Below are 21,220 nucleotides of genomic sequence, written 5' to 3'. Positions count from 1 at the left end.
AAGAACAACAATACAATTTCGTATAGAAAAACAACAATAAAATTTAATTTGGTATGATTTAATTAAACAAATCTGGTACTATTGAATCATACCAAATACGTAGTTGTAATAACATTATAAAATACTTAAATTAAAAAGATGAAAGTTGATTAAAAGCGAAGGATTTAGTTTGGGGAACAAGCTAAACTTACGTGTCTAGTTACTCGACACGTCAGCGAATATATATATGCATATAGGTAAGAGTCCACGGTAGTTAATCATTATCCAATCATAGAAGTAACAAGAAACAGGTTGCGTTTCTGACTTTCTCCGCAAGAATCAAACATCTTCTTCTTCTTCTTCCATCAATCCTCTCTCTGTAAGTTTTCCAATTGATTTGACCTGTTACATACTCTGTTCGATTTCTCTAGAATCTATCTTTCTGTTCGTATATATTATCAGAAGTAAAGATGAATAAAGGCAGCAGCTTTAAGCTGGACAACGATTTCGGTTAGTCTTTCTTTCCTTATTCGATCTTAGGTTATGAGCACATACATGAGGAGTTGGTGTTCATATATATATGTTTATGTGCAGAAAAGAGGAAAGCTGAAGCTGGAAGGATCTTAGAGAAGTACCCTGACAGAATCCCGGTATGGTCTCTTCTTTTAAGGGTTTCTTATGCTTTTATATATCTCTGTTCTGACTTTGTGGTTGTTCTTTTCGTCTGCTTATAGATAAAAAAGTATTAGAACTAGATCATTACTTTCAGACAAGAATTGTTAATGAACGTTAGATTTGTCTGATAATCCTATACTGCTTCAACCCTTTGTTTCTTCTGCTTGACGATTTTGTTACGTTATAAAGATCACTCAAGTAATGGGATCATGTTTTTGTATATTGCTGATGGTAAGTTTCTGACTTTGTGGCATTCATGTTAATGTATGTTGCTGATTACAAGTTTCTCTTCTCGTCAGCTGATAGATAAAAACAATAATTAGAACTAGATTACATTCAGACAACATCATTATTTTTGTCTGAGAATCCAATACTTGTTTCAAACCTTTGTTTCTGCTTCAAGAGTTTCTTTACTATATTACATTGTATTGATCACTCAATGAATGAGATCATGTGTGTTATATTACAGGTGATTGTGGAAAAGGCTGAGAAAAGTGATATCCCAGACATTGACAAGAAGAAGTAATGACTTTTATTACCAACATTCTCTTATGTTTCAAGATTTTGTAGTTTAGAGTTTCTGAATGGTTTATATTTTAATATATTGCAGATACCTTGTGCCATCAGACCTAACAGTTGGACAATTTGTGTATGTGATTCGCAAGAGAATCAAACTAAGTGCAGAGAAAGCAATCTTCATATTCGTAGACAATGTCCTTCCTCCTACAGGAGAGATTATGTCAAGCGTCTACGAGGACAAGAAAGACCAAGATGGCTTCCTCTACATCACTTACAGTGGCGAGAACACATTTGGTGCTTCCTCAATCTGAACCTCAGTGTGATGTTCCCCTCTCTCAATTTGTGTATTTAGTTCTAATAATAATTTATGGTTTCTATGTGTAGACTGTATATATACAGTCTACAACTATATAAACCTTTGTACATCTATTCTAATATATTCATTCTACACTATGTTCTTGCACTTTGTTAAAATGTATATAGACTAATATTGAAATATTATCTTTATTTGCATTATTATCTTCAAGTATATTTTAAATAATTATCTTCTGAATAAACTAATTTTGTGTGCTTGTCATGTTTTAGTATATTTTAAAAATTCTACTATATAAACCATACCCTATCATCTCCTTCACATGTATCCCATAACATTCCTCAAAAACTCTATGGCTCCTAAGACTCTCGCAGTTACAGCTCTTCTTCTCACACTTAATCTTCTTTTCTTCACTTTTCTAACTTCCACAAAATGTCCACCAACTACTCCTAGACCCCCGAAGAAGGACTCGGCGGTTAAACCCACTTGTCCTAATGACACTTAAGCTTTGTGTTTGCGCAGACTATTGGGCTTAGTTAACGTTGGTCTTGGCTCTCTACCAAAGACTCCTTGCTGTGCTCTTCTCTCTTTGGTGTGCTTTGTTCTGTTAGTTTCTGTTGTTTTTGGCTGGATAAAGGCAAATCTCCAACCTTTGTTATTTCGTATTGAATGGGGTTTGATTGTAAGGCTCGAACTTGTTAATGAAATGATTGTTTGATGTAATTGTTTAATATCTCTCCTACATCTCGAAAAAGGCTTGAATCAAAACTTGAATTCTTGAAAGTAGAGTACAAGACGAATAGCAATTTCAAAATGTAAACAGTTGGACCAACACAACTAAACCATACACATTAGTCTACCATTTGCTTTCTTGTCAAATTATACGTACTTTTCTTCGCTGTGGGTTACTAAACTCTCGATTAATTGACAATTAAGCATAAGTTATTTAAAGTTTTTTTTGAAATGTAGCAATGATGTTAATTAAATCAAAGACTAATAACAACTAGTACTACTTAGTTTTAAAATTCTGCTTGGAGTGTAAATACATTGTGCAAAGTTTATTAATTAATCATACAAGTACAAATCGAAACTAACATAACAAACCTCATTAATTAGCAAGAATTTGATTACAACAACGGAAGAAGACGCATGCATGCATATATAATATATATAAGTTCAAGAAATAAAAATAAACCCAACTTTTGGGTAAACATAAACCCTACAAACTGGATTTCAAATTCTCAGATACTTTTTTTTTTTGGTAAAAACCCTCAATTACTTGTAGCTTATATTTATCTTTAATAAGGAGCGTAGAGCCCTTCTTTCATCCCCATGTTCTCCTCACCCTCCTATTCACCAATTTTAAAGATATGATGATCATAAGACCAGCTCCATCGCTGGCTTTTAAGAAGTTCATAACCCAGCCTCTTATGCGGTTTTGATTAGAATATTAATATAATGTTGCGTTTTCGGTAGAGACACCTCTTATTTAAAGATTTTTAGAGGTTAGTCCTAAACGACGTGGCAAGCTGTAACTGGTTCTCCCTTTGCTCTAGTCTCGTTTGGCAACAAAAAATCCTATCATTTTACGCGAGAGAAAGAAAAAAAAAACTTCAGAGGGAGATTTTGTGCGATTCTGTATCATTGCTCTAAGGTAAATCGATTTCCACATGCTTAATCCGAGTTGTTTAGGGTTCGATTTATGGATTTCTACTTGTTTCATGTTGTTTTTCTCTCACTTTTGTGGTCGATTTTGGGTTTAAAATCGATTTGGGGATCGATTTGAAATTAGGGTTTTCGTTAGGATTCGAAGAGGAATTGGGATAGGATTTGTGTTTTCGATATGGGTGTTTTAGAGATCAATTTCCGGTTTAAAATCAAGTTAGGGATTGATTGTTGTTTCTGATTGTCGTTGTGTTCTTGTTTGATTATGTCAACTTGTTTGCTTATGTTTTTCAATCGAGGAACTAAAAATGAGTTTCCTCCTAGTTGTTCGATTAATTGACTGAATTAATTACATTTTGAAGATCATGGATCCTAATGAAGAGAGGAGATCTATGAAGGCGCAAAAGGCCCTCTTCGATAGCCTACATTTTGTAACTGACTCGATGCAAGGAATTCAAGAACGGTGTGTATGTGGGAAACGCTTAGTGCGCGAGAGAGCTCCAGCAGAAGTCTTTGACTACCTACCCGGGAAGAGGTTCTTCACGTGTAAGGAGTACAAAGTAAGTGAACTTCCTGTTCTATTTCTGTCTGTCTATGTTTCTTACAAAATCTAATCAAACTTGTTATATTCTGTAGGATGATGGCATGCATTACAGGCAGCCGTGGGTCTGTGCAGTGGAGGAGGAGCTACAGATGATGAAAACGCGGCTGGAAAAATGTGAAGAGCATAAATCCCTGGTGGTAAAGCTGGAAGTCGAGAATCAGGAGCTGAAGGTGAGTTGCCTTCTATCTTTCGTTTAAGATTTAGGTTATGTGTCTGGTTATACTTGAAGATGTTAACAAATGTTTTAAATTTTGCAGGCAGAGATGGAGAAGCTCATAGCCCGAGTGTCCGAGCTTGAGTATGCCGCATAAGGTGAGTTCATAAATCTTTTAAGAGTTTTTGAACGTTCTCTATTTCTAAAGTTCTCGCATCAGTAACTTCAGTTTCAGAACTCTCTCTATTGCGACTTCATTTCTAACTTTCAAGTTTTTAAACATTAACTTTTTATTGCATTTCAAACTTTCTAGTTTGAACTTGTTTAAATCCAGTGGTTTTAATTGTTTCTGAGTCTTAGCTGAGTCTTATTAATGCAGATTTGACTGGTTTTAAACTTCAGTGGTTTAATGAAAATCTTCCTAACTGCATTGAGTTGATAGGTCTTTAAAGGTCTATGTAAACTTTCCTAGGGTGGTGGTTAGGATTAGGTTAGATAGTACATACATTATTTAAGCAAGAACACTACTTAAATTGACCTAAACACACAGACTAACCAAACACAGAAACTACCCAAAACCCACAAACTTAGAAAATGGCATCGTACTATCCAGGGTTTGTTAACCTACTAACAAGCCAAACCGGAGAATCTAGCACTCCAGAGTTTGTGAACCTCTCTGGTTCTCAATCCGTAGACGTGGATTCACCTGATCTTCCAGCTTTTAGCAGCCAGTCTGCAGAAGCATCTACTGTCAAGGAGAGGAAGAAATGGTCTCCGAAGGAGGATGTTATTCTCATAAGCTCTTGGCTCAACACCAGCAAAGATCCCATAATAGGGAATGAGCAAAAGTGTGGAACTTTTTGGAAAAGGATCCGGGATTACTACAACTCAAGTGTTCAGCATGTTGGGTTGGAGCCTAGGGAGCTAGGTCAGTGCAAGCAAAGGTGGGGAAGGCTTAATGACCTAGTCTGCAAATTCTGTGGTTCTTATGATGCGGTTTTGAGGGTTCAATCAAGCGGTGAGAATGACAATGATGTGATGAAGAAAGCACTAGACATGTTCTTCAATGACTATGGTAGTAAGTTCAATTTAGAGCATGCTTGGAGAGAGCTTAGGCATGACCAGAAATGGTGCTCTATGTATCAAGCTAAGGATGGTGGTAAAGAGAAGCGGAAGACTGTTGGTGGTGCTGTTGAAGGCCAAGAGGCGGTGACTGGTGCTAGGCCTCCGGGTGTCAAGGCTGCTAAATCGGCTAAAAAAATGAAAGGTGGTCAAGAGGAGTCTTTCACAGAGTTAAAAACCGTGTTGGAGATGAAAGACAAACTAAACAAGCAGAAGTTGCTGGAGAAGTTGCTTGAGAAGCCTGAGCCTCTTTCTGAGATGGAAATGACTCTAAAACTGAAACTGATGTCAGAAATGTTGTAATTAGGATAAGTATGAGTTAGTTGTCTTTCCAGTGAGGAATTAGGTTTGAGTTAGTTGTACTTTGTCGATTTGTTTATCGCGTTGGCTAACGTTTTTGATTTTTTCTTGTCACAGGTGGAATAGAAGAGTACGGGAGCAGAGGGGAGACTGCTATCTTTTGTTGTTTTATGTCATGTGAACCTATCTGAACGTGTTTTTGTTCTCACGTGAACCTATCTGAACTTGTTTCTTAACTCATGTGAACCTATCTTGTTTTCTTTATGTTTTATGTCATGTGAACTTATTTTTTTTTCCTTTATGTTGTCATGTGAACTTATCAATCTCTATATAAACCTATGTCATTCGAGAATTTTATCATCCACTCTTCCTTTTGCTCTTCCTTTTGCTCTTCCTTTTCTTTAAACAAAGCACTCTTCCAAAATAATCATTTATTTCATTTCATTTGCCAAACATGGCATCTTCATCCAACAACGACCCAGAAGATAATGTAGAAAATTTATTTGAAGAATATTTTGAAGAACAAATCGAAGTGATGTACAACAACATAGTCGAGTATCAACCTAGTCGTCCGAGGAGACGAGCATACATTGAAAGAAACCGCGAGGAAGGACACAACCGTTTATGGAAAGACTATTTTAGTGCGGAGCCGACATATCCACCTAACTATTTTAGGCGCCGCTTCCGAATGAACCGACCATTATTCACGGGGATTGTTAATCGCCTTTCCAATGAAGTTCCGTATTTTCAACATAGAAGAGATGCAGTAGGACGGTACGGGCTATCTCCGCTACAGAAATGTACTGCTGCGATTCGTATGTTGGCTTATGGTTGTGCGGGTGACATGGTTGACGAATATCTCCGTATGGGTGAGACCACTGCCTTATTGTGTTTGGAAAAATTTATTGAAGGAATCATAAATTTATATGGAGAGGAGTATCTACGAAGACCTACACCAGAGGATCTTCAACGACTACTCGATATCGGAGAGGTACGCGGTTTTCCGGGGATGATAGGAAGCATTGACTGTATGCATTGGGAATGGAAAAATTGTCCACACTCTTGGAAAGGACAGTACTGTCGTGGTTCTGGCAAGCCGACAATTGTCCTAGAGGCTGTAGCATCGCAAGATCTGTGGATATGGCACGCGTTTTTTGGACCACCAGGTACTTTGAACGATATTAATGTCCTTGATCGGTCTCCGGTTTTTGATGACATTTTACAAGGTCGAGCTCCAAGAGTTGAGTTCATCGTCAACGGTCACAAATACCATAGGGCCTACTACCTCACCGACGGTATATATCCAAAGTGGCCTACCTTTATCCAATCCATCTCTATTCCTCAAGGTCCTAAGGCGGAGTTATTTGCACAATGTCAAGAAGCCGCCAGAAAAGATGTCGAGCGGGCTTTCGGAGTCTTGCAAGCTCGTTTTGCAATTGTTAGAAACCCGACTCTTCTTTGGGATAAGGAAAAAATCAGCAACATTATCAGAACATGTATCATCCTACACAATATGATAGTGGAAGATGAACGAGACGGATACAGTCAATTTGATACATCTATATTCGTAGAAGGAGAAACAAGCAGAAGTTCAGAGGTGGATTTCTCGTTCTCTACAAACATGCCTACGAATCTCGGTAATATGCTTGCCATTCGGAGTGAACTTCGCGACCAAAGGATACATGAACGATTGAAGAACGATTTAATTGAGAATATATTTGCAAAATTTGGTCATCAACAATCATAATTATTGTATGTATAATATTTGTTTTTCAATAAATAAAATTTTATTTTCCATAAATTTAGTAATATTATTTTATTTTTAAGAACCTCACTTTGGAGTTCACCAATGGACACCCAAAAAAAGTGAAAGTCCTTAACTTTTCAAAATTAATTAAAATAATTAAAACAAAATGGTAAGAACCATACTTAGAGGTTCACCAATGGAGTTGCTCTAATAAATTCAAACATTATGTTTATCGTGTGACGGACAGAGAAACTGTATGCATTAAAACAAAAATACGATCTCTTAAGATATTTGTAAGTTTATTTTTTGTTGAGAAAGGGCTTATGATATTTGTAAGTTGTAACATTATTTTTAAGATGTAAGGTATGTCGTCAGAACAGATTAGGGTTTACCTGCTGGGGCATGTTGGTTTTCTTCACGGGTTGATTGTCTGGCATGAGCCCGAAGTGTATGTGGGGGAAGTGGGCCCACTGCATTACACATAAACAACATACGTACAAGACACATATCAACTTGTGTTAACCGGACAAAACTCTTTACTACTAATCTCAGCTATATATATTTTTCTAGAACCTGACACACACACACACATATATATATATAATATAGACATGCAAGAGTGTATGGGCATTGAAAATTAAACCCTAGTTTCCGCCTGCAATCTAAGCCAAATTAAGTTTGAAGTTTAATGTCAATGACTTCCTAAAAAAATGTTTATTGCCAATGACTGCATTTCTCTAGAAAAAAGCAACAAACCCCTTGAGAGGTATACCACCAGTATGCCTTAAATGATAACATTATAGACGTTGAATTTACTGTCAAGCTAGTGTTTGTTGTATATTAAAATATATATATACACTTATATCTTGTGTTTGTATATGGATTTACAAATAGATATTGGACACTTTTGGTTATAATTTAATTAACCAATGGATATAGCAAATATGTATGTTTATGAGTGTTTGGGATAAGAAAATTAAGGTTCTTACATTCTTGGCAGCAGCACTAAAGGCTTCTCTGTGGCTTATATCAGGATTACCGGCTTTGATACGTTGGATCTCCTCCCTACGAGAAAGACGTGACAAGGAATTATATTAATGTTTTTAATACTAATGTTATATACAATTCGGATTCGAATATAAATGAATGATGCATATATAATTAATAGTAAAAAAAAAAACTCACTTGATGAATCGGTTATATGCGGATGGGACTCTCTGTCTTTTCTCTGGAGCTGGCAATGGCAAAGGCAAAATTCAACGGCAAAGACAAAGCGAAAAAACAAAAACTCAGACAGAAAGAGAGAAGAGACAAATATTCATTAAAACTCTACTTTACAATTACATTGTCTTTTTTTCGCTCTCTCGCAAACAGTTTCTCTTTCTCTCTCTAACCCATCATCACTTCATCATTTTTTTTTAATACAAGCCCATCTTTTAACATCTTATATAGATTCTTTCTCTCTAGCTAGATTTCCGGGGGATGCAGGAATCTATCTCCCCTTTTAAGTTATAATAGTTATTTTACTCTTACAAGCGCTGAAGACATCCAAGATGTATATAGACAATCATTCAATCAACACATACAAAAGGGCATTAATCAATGAATATGTTAAATATGCAAAAACATCTATTTATAGTCTCTTTTCTATGCATATTCAACGTTGCTTGGGTTTGAAACAAGATCCAAAGAAAATCTATGTATGTCTTAATGGCGATTCATATAACTACTACCAAATTATAAATATGCAAATCATTTTTTCAAACGAAAGAGAAATATGCAAATCATTTTTTTTCATATAATTACTACCAAATTATAAATATGCAAATCATTTTTTTCTAACGAAATAGTCTCTTACGGCGGTTAGTGGGTGGTGCTTTAGGAATCTCATGTTTTTGATGAAGATCCATGAGAGATGGTATGTCATTCATATTAGGATGTTGATTTATCATCATCATATTCATGTTTGATGGTGCTTCTCTCAGCTCCTCCTTCAATAACATTTAATATATATCCTTGAGGCTTGATATATACTACTACTAAAGAGACTATTCATAAGAATAATTATTTAAACATTGTCAAATACCAGAATATTTTGGGGTGTGAAGTAAGATTGAGGACCAAGCTGGAGCTGGAGCTGGTTAGACGCTGGGAGGACAAGCGATCTCATGTTCACCGAAAGAAGATTGGTACAGCAGCCACATCGGACGGTTACGGTCTTGAACAAGCTTGTGTAAGGAACGCTAACCTATAAAGACACAAGACAGAATGGAACAAGCTTGTGTAAGGAACGCAAACCTATAAAGACACAAGACAGAAACAGTGAAAAATAGAAGCCCCAAATAGATCAGGAAAAGGAGGAGTTCAAGAACAGAAAATAAGAAAGTAAAGAAGAGTGGTTATTTATATACCGCAAGAATAGTTTCGCAAAAGTTGCATTGGACATAGCAAAGATGTTCAGAGGGAGAGAGGTGCTCTGGTGAAAAAACAGCTGAGGAAGGAGATGACATAGACGACATAGACATTTTTTTGTAAGAAGAAAAAGGGATTTGAAGTTGGAAGCAGATCTGCTTCCTTTTTGGAGTGTTTGGGGATGTGATTGATTGATGTGTATTTTGACTGATCAGAGGATTCTTGATAAGGTGAAAATAAAAAACCCCACCATTATCTGATCTTCTTGATTGTTGGGTTGCTGTGTATTATATAACACAAAGGAGATATAAGGAGAGAAAAGGTGTGAGCAAGGTAAGAGAAGGGTGAAAGAAAAAGAAGATATTACTGTGAGAGAGTAAAAACAAAAACAAAACCTTCTTACTCTAGCCTCTAGGTTGTCTTCTAATAAGGTTTTGGTTTAACATATTCTAAATATTTTTAAATAGTAAAGCATAATATATATAATGATAATGATAATTACACACCAATTAAACACTATAAATTGGTTCAAACTAGGCTGGGCATTTTATCCGTTAAATTTGATTTGATTCGTTATTCGTTATGATTCGATCCAAAAAATTTGGATATCTATAAGTCTTCAGAGTAAAACTAATATTAAAACTCAATATCCGTTTAAAACGAAATAAATTACAAATATAAAAAAAATTTAAAGACGGATATCCGCTCTCCTTTGCTTTTATACAACTAGGTATATATCTACAATTGAATATTAGATTTTAAATATACAATTTTATATAATTATTATTTTAAAATTTAGTTTTATTAATTTTTTTATAAAATTACTTATAAAAGTATTAAATTAAGAAAGAAGTATACAATATTTATAAAAACTTCAATTTTCTAAAATTTTGTATTTAAAAAAAATAATAATTAATTTTAAAATTTATGGAACATATAGTTTCACTAAATTTTTATTTTATATTATGTCAAAGATATTTTTTGAGAAAAAACCATATACTCTTTTTCCTAAATTTACTTGTATTGAATATAATAGATGAGATATTTGTAAATATTCCTAAATATCTATAAATAAATTTTTGGAATATCCAGATATCTGTATTTTTTCGAAGCAAAATAAATAAAAAAATTAGATATTTATAAACTATAAAGCAAATCACAAGTACTAAAAATTATGATATTATTCGATCCATGCCCACCCTTGATTTAAAGGGAACTCATCACTTTTACACAACTAAATTTTTATCGATCGGCACCTCAATAAATACAATGTTTTGTAAATGGTGTGATAAACCGCAGTTAAAATTACATTGCATAGCGTTTTACTTTGTCAGTATTTTATACCTTGATGAACTCGGTAACTTTTTTGTTTTCGTACCTTATAATCAAAGTGTGATATTTGATCAGCGGATCTTGACATCACTTCTTATTCAACCATTGTATACAAGCACTTATTATGTGCTGGAGTTATTATTAAATCCAGATTGTCTACATCTTATTTGGTTGACCCATACGAGCTTAGCAGAAAACGTGTCTGAAAATCACATCATACTAATTAATTCCTCGTACCTTTAATTTATGTGACTTTGTGGTCACAAGAAGTCAAGAAATTGATGGCAAAACCGTTTAATGATGGGATCGCTTAAAGACGGGCATTATTCCACCATCTGGATCACTTTCAACCTTAATGTTTCAATCAAATTTTGGGCTTTACAATTAAAAGAAAAACTCATTAAATTATGGCTTAGTATAAAATTTCCATTTATATATCTGTATGAAAGAAATCCACAACTTTGTTTAACGGTGACAAAAAAGACTCACGAGAAAAGTTCATATTGATATGCTAATTTTTTTTTGTTAAACAAACTTTTTGTTAACGTCAAACAACATATGCTAACTAAAACTTAACATCTGTAGCTACTGTTTAAAACTTTAGTTATATAAAAGTAGTAAGTGAAAACGAAACTAAACTTGCAGTAAAAATTTGGTAAGCTCTTTTTCAAACAAACAAAAAAAAATTGGTAAGCTTCTGACGGACATTTATATGTATTTTCTTTTACAGTGACCACACAAAATATTGTGCACATTCCTTCCTCTAGAAAAGGACGAATGTCTGAAATACGTGAGCACCTTTTCCACATTTTAATTTGACTTTGATCAATATTAATATAGCTATGATCGCTAAACTACCAACCACTTCATCAGTATTCACAACTTAGATCTAGTACGGTGTATAGTATGAACAAGGGACGATTCAGGCATATATAGTAGACGATCCACGAGCTTAGGGTCTTTTTTTTTTTAACATATCGAGCTTAGGGTCTTTGGGTTGGGTTTGCACGTGAACACACATGTATATGTACACTTGTAATGTAATGTGGTGTGTTTGTAAGCGAAGAAATGAATCTCTCTGTTTCATCAAGCTTGATGTTTTAGAAAAAAAATTATTTCAGGAAGATAGACTTTTTGTATTTTTTATGGAAAAATTATGATCTTAAAAAAAAATTAATTAACTTTATTGAACTATTGGTTAAAAATTATTGAAAATTTAAAATTATAAAAAATGATACATTTATTATAGTGATTTAATGTGTTTTTTAATTATGTGTGAAAACACTAAAAAATACTCCACTTCTTATGTTTTATAATGTAAGTAGTTTTGGCTAAAAACACAAAGATTAAGAAAATTATTATGTTTTAAAAGGTATTGTATAATAAATAGATTAGATATAACTTAACCAATCAAAAATAAATCTATTTAATTTGATTGGTCATACTATATTCAATAAATGTAAAAGTTACCTATAAATATGAAAATTACTTACATTTTTTTATCAAAAAACTACTTATATTTTGAGAAAAAAAAAATAAAACTACTGACAATATAAAACGGAGGGAGTATATCTTCGTGAAAATGGAATGAGTAATTTTAAGTAAAAGGGATTAAAGAGAGAAGTTAATAATAACAGTTTACAATAGAATTCGCAGTTCCCAATGAAGGCGGCAGAGGTGGGGGAAAGAAAGGGACGTGTGCATGGAAGTGATTAAGCGTCGCGTCATTCATCTGTTGTTGTCATTCCTTAATTACCACTGCGATTACTTTTTTTTTCTCGTTTCTCTATACAATTCCTTTTTATTCCATTTCTAATTCCATTTTATGAAATTACTAATTTCATATTATTGTGTCTTTTAGTCAATTATTATTTTTGCTCATTTGAATATTGGGAATCATCCAAGTGTAGACTTTCCGTGAAAGGGAGAGTAAAATAGTTATACAAATGTAGTTAAAATTTTCAAATAAACAGACCGGTTATCAATGTTTAATTATAGTATTTACATGTATCAAGTTTTTACTTGTTCTCTTTACAATTTATACACATATTTAGACATCAAATTTGAATTCTTTTTTATGACACATCATGTCAACCAGATCACAACTCAATCAAGGATTTTAAAAGAGAAACAACAAATCTTTTGTATCATTTCTTATGATCTTTTTAAAGTGGCATGTATATGTACGTTTTTATAGAAGCACCATATTGGTGAAAGCCACAAGCAAAAATCCACGCGTAATTAATTTCAAACCTACATATGTATTTTCATGTATTTCATTCTCATTTCAAGAATATTTGTCTAAAAAAATATCTATGCACCTAGTTACTACCTATACTTTTTTTGTTTGTCCGACTAACTTACCAATTCCGCGCATGTCAATGATAATGATATTATACTATTTACTAGTGGTTCAAATCGTTATGGAATTATATTATGTAATGTAGTTCGTGTTAGATTGTGTAAATAACTGGAAAGATATTATCCCAATCATGCATAATCATGAATCCGTATTACATATATACTATATTATAGCTCTCAGCTGCAACTGGCCATGTATAAATCATGGAAGCTTCCACTTGATGATTGTTATTTAATAGGTCTATATTGAAAAGACAAGCTTCCTTGTTTTACGATATTAAGATTTTTATCAGCGAATTAAACATGTGAAAAATTGATCCACTTGATGATTGTTACTTAATAGGTCTTATTGGTTACGGCCGGCTATTACTTTATTCTGATTAGATGTATACATAATACAGTACGAATTATATGACCACTACAAATCTTCATATGATGGATTACAATCTCGAAATTATTTTGGCTTCCAACCCGGCCAAAAAGTTCGGTTACCAAAAGCACATGATTTTGTTTACTCAGCATAACTTAAGCATTACATATAATGATATAAAGAATCAAACCCCAAAATATTGTTGCTAATATCTGGTTGCCTAAACTGAACATGAATATATGTATTAGGTAAGGTCGACCAAAGACGAAAATATAAAGGCGGAAGTTTTGAGTAATTAAGGCGTGTAATGAAGGAATTTTTTTTTTTTTTTTTGGTAAAATAAAGAAGGAAAAGTTGGTCTGATCATACTTTCCTAGAATCCTATAATGTTAGGGTTACCCCACACTTTTGTCGCAATTTGGGCGATGAGAATACTGAGAGCATCTGCATTAGTGAACTCCATGGAGAGTTCACACAGTTTTCGAAAAAAAAAAATATTAAAATAAACAAAAGCAATGAACCTCCCTCTTAGAAGTTCACTGCACTGAACCCGGATCATCACTGTAGCGCGGGCCCCACGACACGTGGCGGCCCGCGGTTGGTCCGGTTATAAATTTTTTTTTTTTTTTTTTTTGAAAACAAAAATAAACAGAAAAAAAATAATAATAAAAAAATGCTTTGTGAACCCCTTCCAAGGGGTTCACTAATGCTGATGCTCTGAGATAGTACACACATGGCATGCATGTTTATGTATATTGGAATTCATAAATGAAATGCAATATGTCCATTATAACATGCATGCATGTACTGAGATCATAGGTGTCCATTAAAGTATAGTATTCAAATTAGTTGTAAATATTTATATATACGCACATTCCTATAGACATACATAAATGTGTGTGAATAAAGCATTTACTTATTCTGTGCTTCAGAAAGGTATCAGATATGAAGACTATAGGGTTTCTCCAGTTCTATTTTCTATCGTCTTTTCATACACAACTACGAATCTGAAAATCTACATTAGATATCATTTCAGAAAACAATATGCTTTTGTAAGATTCCACTTTCTCTTTCAATCTTATATAATTGGTCTGAGTAAATTTTATATTCTCGGATATCAAGGAGAGCGACAGTGTGGGTAAAACAAAAAAAATATGAATGGATTCAAATTATAAAGTAAATAGTACTAAAATATAACGATGATTTCTGTTGAATGCCACATTTATGCATATATTATCGGATCGTATATATATAAACTATAATATATGGCTTCTACAATTCATGACTCGATAATATATGGTTGATCCGTATTAATTATGAAATTAGAATCAATGTTCTTTTCTTATAAATAATTAGAGAAGCTAAACCCATTTATAATTTATTCTGACATTCTTAGGGCATCTCCATCCCTACTCCATTTTTTCCTCTAAAATAGAGTAAAAGTGAATATGGAGTAATGAATGCTCCAACCCAACTCCATATCTCACTCCATAATAAAATTTACTCCATAAATGGAGTAATCTTTTTTTTGTTTGTTCATCACTCCATTATGGAGTAGGAAATAGAGTAGGATTGGAGCAATTTTACTCCATTTTCACTTTTACTCCATTTTGAAGGAAAAAATGAAGTTTTACATTGGAGATGCTCTTAATCCGTTTTCCAAACCACATTCATTTTCGACTACTGAAAAAGTATTGATATAACTTAGGTAGATATCGTAAAAAAAGATTCATCGAAACGATTAGAATACAAATTCCATTGTCTAGAAATATGAAGTTTTTTAAAAGATAAATTATTTAGATATTCAATATTTAGATGAACAAGAAGGTTAATCTTGTGCGTGCCCTTTTAATACCTAATCTGTTAATTGCACACAATAATTTTACTGCATGGAGTTAGAAAAGTTAATTTAAAGAAAAGTACGGAGTGAAGAGCTAGATAGAGAATAGGTAGGGAGGGCCACAGGGCAGAGTCATGTAGGCTAATAAACATAGCATGTTTATGGACTGTCCAGGCTCCTCAGCTCCGACCTATGGTCCGCTTCTTTGTCTTTATGTAGCAGGCTTCTCTCTGCCACGTGCAATCTTTTCTCTCACGTTTCTTTATTTAGGGCACAGCGACATGCGAGAACTGGACAAATCTAAAACCTTCTCTCTATATATATATTCTTGGTTCTTATTCACTAATTGATAGTATAATAATATTATGAACACTTTAGTTATTGCTTAATCATTGAAGCAGACATCTTCCTAAAGGACCTAAACCATTTTTTGATGCTTAATTAGTCACATCGGTTCATCCTATATTTTAGCGAAGCATGCCTGGATGAGTCAACTCCCGAATTCATCTCTCATTAGACTCAGGCGGTGAACATATATATACAAACTAATACGCCACCCTCATTTTTATGTTGGATAAATGATGATTTCTGAATAAACATCGTCACTGATTAAAATTTCATATTTAAATTTGCCATTAACTATATGTTACATGTTTAAATATTGTGGTTAAGTCCATTAAACGCACAATACTTTTTTAAGAAATCTATTGAAATTTGCAAAATTGTGGAACGTAGATGCGAAATGTAAACGAATAACAAACACCACTTAGGTTTTGCGTTTGCAGTTACAATCTAAAATCACAATTATATCAAGTAAATCAAAAGTTATAAATTACAATATAGTGCGCGCGCACACATATATATATATAACATGCAACTGCAAACAAGACTATTTAGTATTTTAAACAATCATACTAGTTGATGACATAATTAACAAATTAATAAGTCTTAACAATTAAACATATAAGAAGAACATGAGGTCTATGAGTTTGATTTGTTCGTTTGAATCCCTGATCCAGTGAGTTATCAAATATAGATGATGGTTCAATTTTTATCAGTACTAGATACTATCCACAGCATATAATCATCATCTGTCTTCGCATAAATTATAATGATTTTGTTTTCACTTTTAACCAAAAAGAGAAACTGAACCTCTTCTGATCCGTACTTGTGTTTTATTGTCTTAAAGTTAGTAAGAAACGGTCTCCCATCGGGAAGCGTAGAATCTAACAAACTTTTATTTCTAAAAAGCTTCTGATTCCTAGTCCTACGTCCAGCCAAACACTAAATTACAATTTCCCCCAAAAAAACAATATGCAAACTAGTACTATTAGTAAACGAATCGTATGTGGGAGCAACTCTGGTTACTTTCCTCGTTTCAAACTCTAGATTTATAGAGTTTACTACAATTACTAAATGATCTATACAAGTAAACGAATCGTATGTGGGAGCAACTCTGGTTACTTTCCTCGTTTCAAACTCTAGATTTATAGAGTTTACTACAATTACTAAATGATCTATACATAATATTTTATTCAAAATGGAGGTCGAATGATCCATACATATTAACGACTAAAAATTTGGGGAGTTAATGTTTTATCGGATTAGAGATGTTACAATCTACTAACTCAATATAATCAAAATTGCTTCTGATAGTTACACATGTGATCATTTTTCTAGAGTTGAAAGCCAATCTAATCCTAGCATAGTCGAATCTACCTAATATTTAGTTTTTGTTGTTGTCGGAAAACATAGAAAAACCAGGCCGGCTTGGCTCTGACAAAGCTAAGTCGATATGAAGGTTTTGGACCATTACAATATGTCTAAACCAGTATGAACCAATTTACTAATTAACACTTATTGAAACTATATGTAGGACATGGGTAGTAAAATAAATATAATGTCTGGATCATCATCATCAGTGATGAGTGTCCCCACCTAAAATTTAAGAGAGCCATTTATCTTTTGTAACCTGAGCGAATGTAAATGTAATCTGAAAGATCAATTTATGGGAAGGGTTACATTTTTGTACTAGAGAGGACCAAAGTAAAGGGAATAACTAACAAAATACAGAGCATAGTGTTTATTGGACCACATTGTACGTAGTATACCTAGCTGATGTCACAAAAATAATGATATGTGATGTTGTGAAATATGTATGTTTTTAATTCTAGTCTGTTTTGGATTGGGAGTGTAACATTATATCCTACAAACACACAACTAAATGGAAAAATACAAAAAGCAAGGAAAAACATGAAAAATAGATCCTGGGATGCAGAGGTTAACTCGTTTTTATAGTTTGTCTATGGACACAGTTTAGAGAGCCAGTAGATGGTTATAAACAAGGTACAAGCAGCAATGACATCAGGAGGATAATTGTGTCCTGAGCACGTTTCCTTCTAATAAATGGAGAAGACAAACTTACTTAAAGATAACTAATAAGACTAGTTGAGAATAATTATAAACCGAGCTTTACTACCAAAGAAACTTGGATGCTCTTGCGAGGGATGCAGGCACGGGTTGACTGGTTCGAAGGTGTGTGGTTTCGCTACAGCACACCAAGGTTCTCTTTCCACACATGGGTCGCTATCCTGGACAGATTGCCTACTGGAGATCGTATATCGCTATGGAATGGTGGCATTGCGGTTATGTGTCCGCTTTGCAAGGACTGTCCTGAGACAAGAAACCATCTGTTTTTTCAGTGCAAATACTCGGGAGAGGTGTGGTCGAGTCTCACCAGAAAGCTTTTGAGGATGGATTATACCAATGTGTGGGATGACATTATATCCCTTCTCACTAGAAGGCGAAGCAAGCTGGAGCTGTTTTTGTTTCGATATGTCTTCCAGGCCACTCTATGTGCAGTTTGGGCAGAACGGAATGGGAGGAGATTTGGAGAGGATCCCAAAGCTGCGTCAGGGCTTACAAAAATCATTAACAAACAAGTTCGAAATCGTATCTCAAGCATCAGATATCACCACAACTCAGCTTATCAGGGAGGGATGGGAACTTGGTTCTCCTTCATATGATCCTATTTTCTAATGTAAAGCAAAGTTTCAATTTCTTTTGAGCTTAAAACAAGCAACTTTGGTTGTAAACAATATTTTTTGTTTGAATTAATTTAACATTCTTTCGAAAAAAAATATCGTATAGAGGTTGAACAATGGCTTCATCAGTCTGCAGCTGAATTGATTCAAGAACGATTAGTATATTCTCCAAAACGTCATCTACATTGCATAAAGCTTTCTCCCTTAACACTTGCACACCTGGTGACATACTACCAGAAGCATAGAAGTACGTGTATTTCCCATTTTAAGATGACTCATTTTCTAAACTAGGAGGCTACATGATCCTTACCTTATATTCACTAATGTCATCCCTGTCAGAAGTGAAGAGCTCAGCATGTTCCAACATCGAGTTTATAATTCCTTTTATCCTTCGAAACTCCTATAAATTTACATCGGAAATATACATTATAGGCGAGAAGATAGGTCCTGTAACACGCATATAACTTCATATTGCTGCAGATGCATAAGTGATTACGCGTTTAAGCACACACCAATTAACCTAATGTGCCAACAATACCACGATCGAATGGTATGTCATTATAGCATTTTAGGATCGAATCTACAAGGAACTAGTGATCTATAACACCAAGAATACACAAACTTTCCTAATCTAAGCAAACAAGAAGATGGATGATTTGTAACAAGCTAATATCCTAGAAATATAAACAAGGTGATCTCAAATCCAATCAAGAAATAAGTGCAAGAACTTTCAAATGCTAAGGATTGATCCATGGGCAATGATAATTGATATAAGGTGATCAAGGTTCAATCTAGAAAGTTCAAACAAAACAATCAACAAGTCTATAGGTCTAGATCTCATTCAATATAGATTAATCCACTCTCGTGGCAAAAACCCCTATGCTAATCATGAATTAAACATCAACTATCGTTGGTTATCGTAATCAAGCATGCATGAATCACAAGTCTACTAACCACTTAAACACCTTGGACATCAACTGTCGTTGGCGAAGCATGTAAAAGACAATACTAAGCTCATTCAAGCATTTTAACAAACACCTTTCGGGCTTAAAATAGCTTAAGGTCTAGATGAGAGTGATCAAGTCTAATCTAGCATTAAGTACACTTAGCAAGCATAGAACAATGTTAATCAAGCCATAAACATCCTAAATCTCTACCTAATCACCCTAATCTATCTAACCCATGAATCACAAGGTTACTACTCACTAATCTCCATAAGAAACCTAAAACCCATGTAAGGATCAAGGCTAATCATGTTAATGAGCAAGAGAAATACCAATATAAGATGAAGTACTTCCTTAGATTATAAAAAAGATTCAAGCTTTTACAAGTTTAGACAAAGTCTTGAGAGAAAATGAGATAAATTAGGATTTTTGGAGGCTAAAACTATTTATAAGAAGGCAAAACTCAAACTGGTTTAATTAAATTAAACCGGGTCAAACCCGAGTAAACCGGTCAACGTCTCAAAATCGCATCCACAGCGGCCATCGCATCCCGCTCCACCAAGTCGATATTGGACAGGGACACGGGCCTTTTCCCAGAGGGTTCATAATCCCGTTTCACTAAGCCGCTGCCATCAAGCTCGACATGTTGACGAGCGGTGTCTCTTACCCGTTACCACAAGCCGCGTCAATGTCCGTATCAATTCCCAGCAGTGACCTTCGACTGCTGCATCAAACCCGCTTTGATTCTTGGAATCGAGCTCCACTTCTTCTTCTTCGCCTTGACCACGCCTGAGCTGACGTCTCTCCTCCGCCATGGCTACAACTCGCGGAGATCGTCGCTTCAAGCTTCGTCGTCACTAAGCTCTCCACTGAACCGGAACCACCGAGCCACAGCCAAGCTCAATCCGTCGTTCATCCATCGTCAACACCTCGCGTTAACCGTCGCGGCCAAGCTTCTCCACCAATGTCGCATTCTTCTTCCTCGTGGTTCAAGCCCGAGATTGAGTCGAGGCCATCCACCACAGGATTCTCTCTTCCAGGCCGTCTCAGCTCCTCCACCGTGCTCTCAGATTCAAGCCGTGTCGGGATCGAGCCTCGCCGAGCTCCATCGTTGCGGCCATCCTCAGATCGTGAAGCTCGTGAGCTCCAATGGCGACTTCTCCCATATTTACACAACAGGTCCTCAACGTTTTAGTTCTTTTCACGTTGGCCCCAAGACTTCTGAACGTGCAATGATATACTTTCAAACCAACCCCAATCTTTCATCCGTGCGATTTAGCCCTCGTGTAATTGCAAGATGGTCCCTTGGTTTTGGATTTCGTTCAAATCGGCCACAAACTCCATGACTTGCAAGAACAGCCTTACGATTTCGCCCCAAACTTCTCAAGTGTGCACATTTAGCCCCTATTTATGCAATTATGCATGTAAATGCAATATTAATACTTAAATGCAACCTAGAATGATCATAATGAGCTAAAATATGAATCTAAAACCTATTAAAATCATGAGATATCAATAAGTATCACTAAAAACCCCACACTGATACAAAACCTAGGTAAATTCATGAAGTACATCTATCTTGCAAGCTTTTGAGTAGCAGATGATGTGGGTGCAGCAGATGCAGCACACCTGCTCATGGAATCATGAATGTCCAGCAACTTCTCAAACTGACGACTGAATCTCCATGGACTTCAATGATCTTCCAGACTCAAACGGTTGGAGAACCAACGTCAACCTATCCTGGGGGCCAATCTATATAATGAACCTTGTAAAGAAAGTAAACAAAACATTGCATTTTCAAGACTTTCTTTAACGGTTCGTAAAAAGAATTTGATACAA

At 34.7% G+C, this 21,220-nt stretch overlaps 2 protein-coding genes across 4 annotated transcripts; one reads left to right on the top strand and one right to left on the bottom strand.

Annotated features, from left to right (window-relative positions):
- The first annotated feature begins 199 nt into the window (after positions 1-199).
- On the top strand, positions 200-1,689 carry LOC103830129 (autophagy-related protein 8e). 2 transcript variants are annotated; one of them, XM_009105843.2, is made up of 5 exons: positions 231-358; positions 442-489; positions 574-629; positions 1,124-1,176; positions 1,265-1,689. In XM_009105843.2, the coding sequence occupies exons 2-5, from the start codon at positions 450-452 to the stop codon at positions 1,482-1,484; spliced, it is 369 nt and encodes a 122-aa protein (XP_009104091.1). In that variant the 5' UTR covers positions 231-358; positions 442-449; the 3' UTR covers positions 1,485-1,689. The 2 variants fall into 2 exon arrangements, with proteins under 2 accessions (XP_009104092.1, XP_009104091.1); XM_009105844.2 differs by having other exon boundaries at positions 200-489.
- A 758-nt stretch (positions 1,690-2,447) lies between these two features.
- On the bottom strand, positions 2,448-19,225 carry LOC103830131 (axial regulator YABBY 1). 2 transcript variants are annotated; one of them, XM_033275088.1, is made up of 7 exons: positions 9,490-19,225; positions 9,165-9,326; positions 8,937-9,069; positions 8,264-8,312; positions 8,068-8,143; positions 7,471-7,548; positions 2,448-3,064 (listed from the first exon to the last, which is right to left on the bottom strand). In XM_033275088.1, the coding sequence occupies exons 1-7, from the start codon at positions 9,601-9,603 to the stop codon at positions 2,999-3,001; spliced, it is 678 nt and encodes a 225-aa protein (XP_033130979.1). In that variant the 5' UTR covers positions 9,604-19,225; the 3' UTR covers positions 2,448-2,998. The 2 variants fall into 2 exon arrangements, with proteins under 2 accessions (XP_033130979.1, XP_009104094.1); XM_009105846.3 differs by having other exon boundaries at positions 2,518-2,835; positions 9,490-19,222.
- Between the last annotated feature and the right edge of the window lie 1,995 nt (positions 19,226-21,220).

Source organism: Brassica rapa, chromosome A07 (genome assembly GCF_000309985.2).
Source record: "Brassica rapa cultivar Chiifu-401-42 chromosome A07, CAAS_Brap_v3.01, whole genome shotgun sequence".
NCBI lineage: Eukaryota > Viridiplantae > Streptophyta > Magnoliopsida > Brassicales > Brassicaceae > Brassica > Brassica rapa.
Note: the sequence above shows the minus strand (reverse complement) of the source record. Positions and strands in the feature narration are given on the sequence as shown.

Excerpts from the sequence above, each read along its gene's own strand:
- LOC103830131 (XM_033275088.1), bottom strand. The coding sequence starts at position 9,603 with ATGTCTATGTCGTCTATGTCATCTCCTTCCTCAGCTGTTTTTTCACCA. Across the intron at positions 8,313-8,936 it reads AGCACCACCCACTAACCGCC|CTCCAGAGAAAAGACAGAGA; the intron begins GTAAGAGACTAT and ends TGCCATTGCCAG. Across the intron at positions 3,065-7,470 it reads AAACCAACATGCCCCAGCAG|GATTTTTTGTTGCCAAACGA; the intron begins GTAAACCCTAAT and ends GTAAAATGATAG.
- LOC103830129 (XM_009105844.2), top strand. The coding sequence starts at position 450 with ATGAATAAAGGCAGCAGCTTTAAGCTGGACAACGATTTCG. Across the intron at positions 630-1,123 it reads AGTACCCTGACAGAATCCCG|GTGATTGTGGAAAAGGCTGA; the intron begins GTATGGTCTCTT and ends GTTATATTACAG. Across the intron at positions 1,177-1,264 it reads CCAGACATTGACAAGAAGAA|ATACCTTGTGCCATCAGACC; the intron begins GTAATGACTTTT and ends AATATATTGCAG.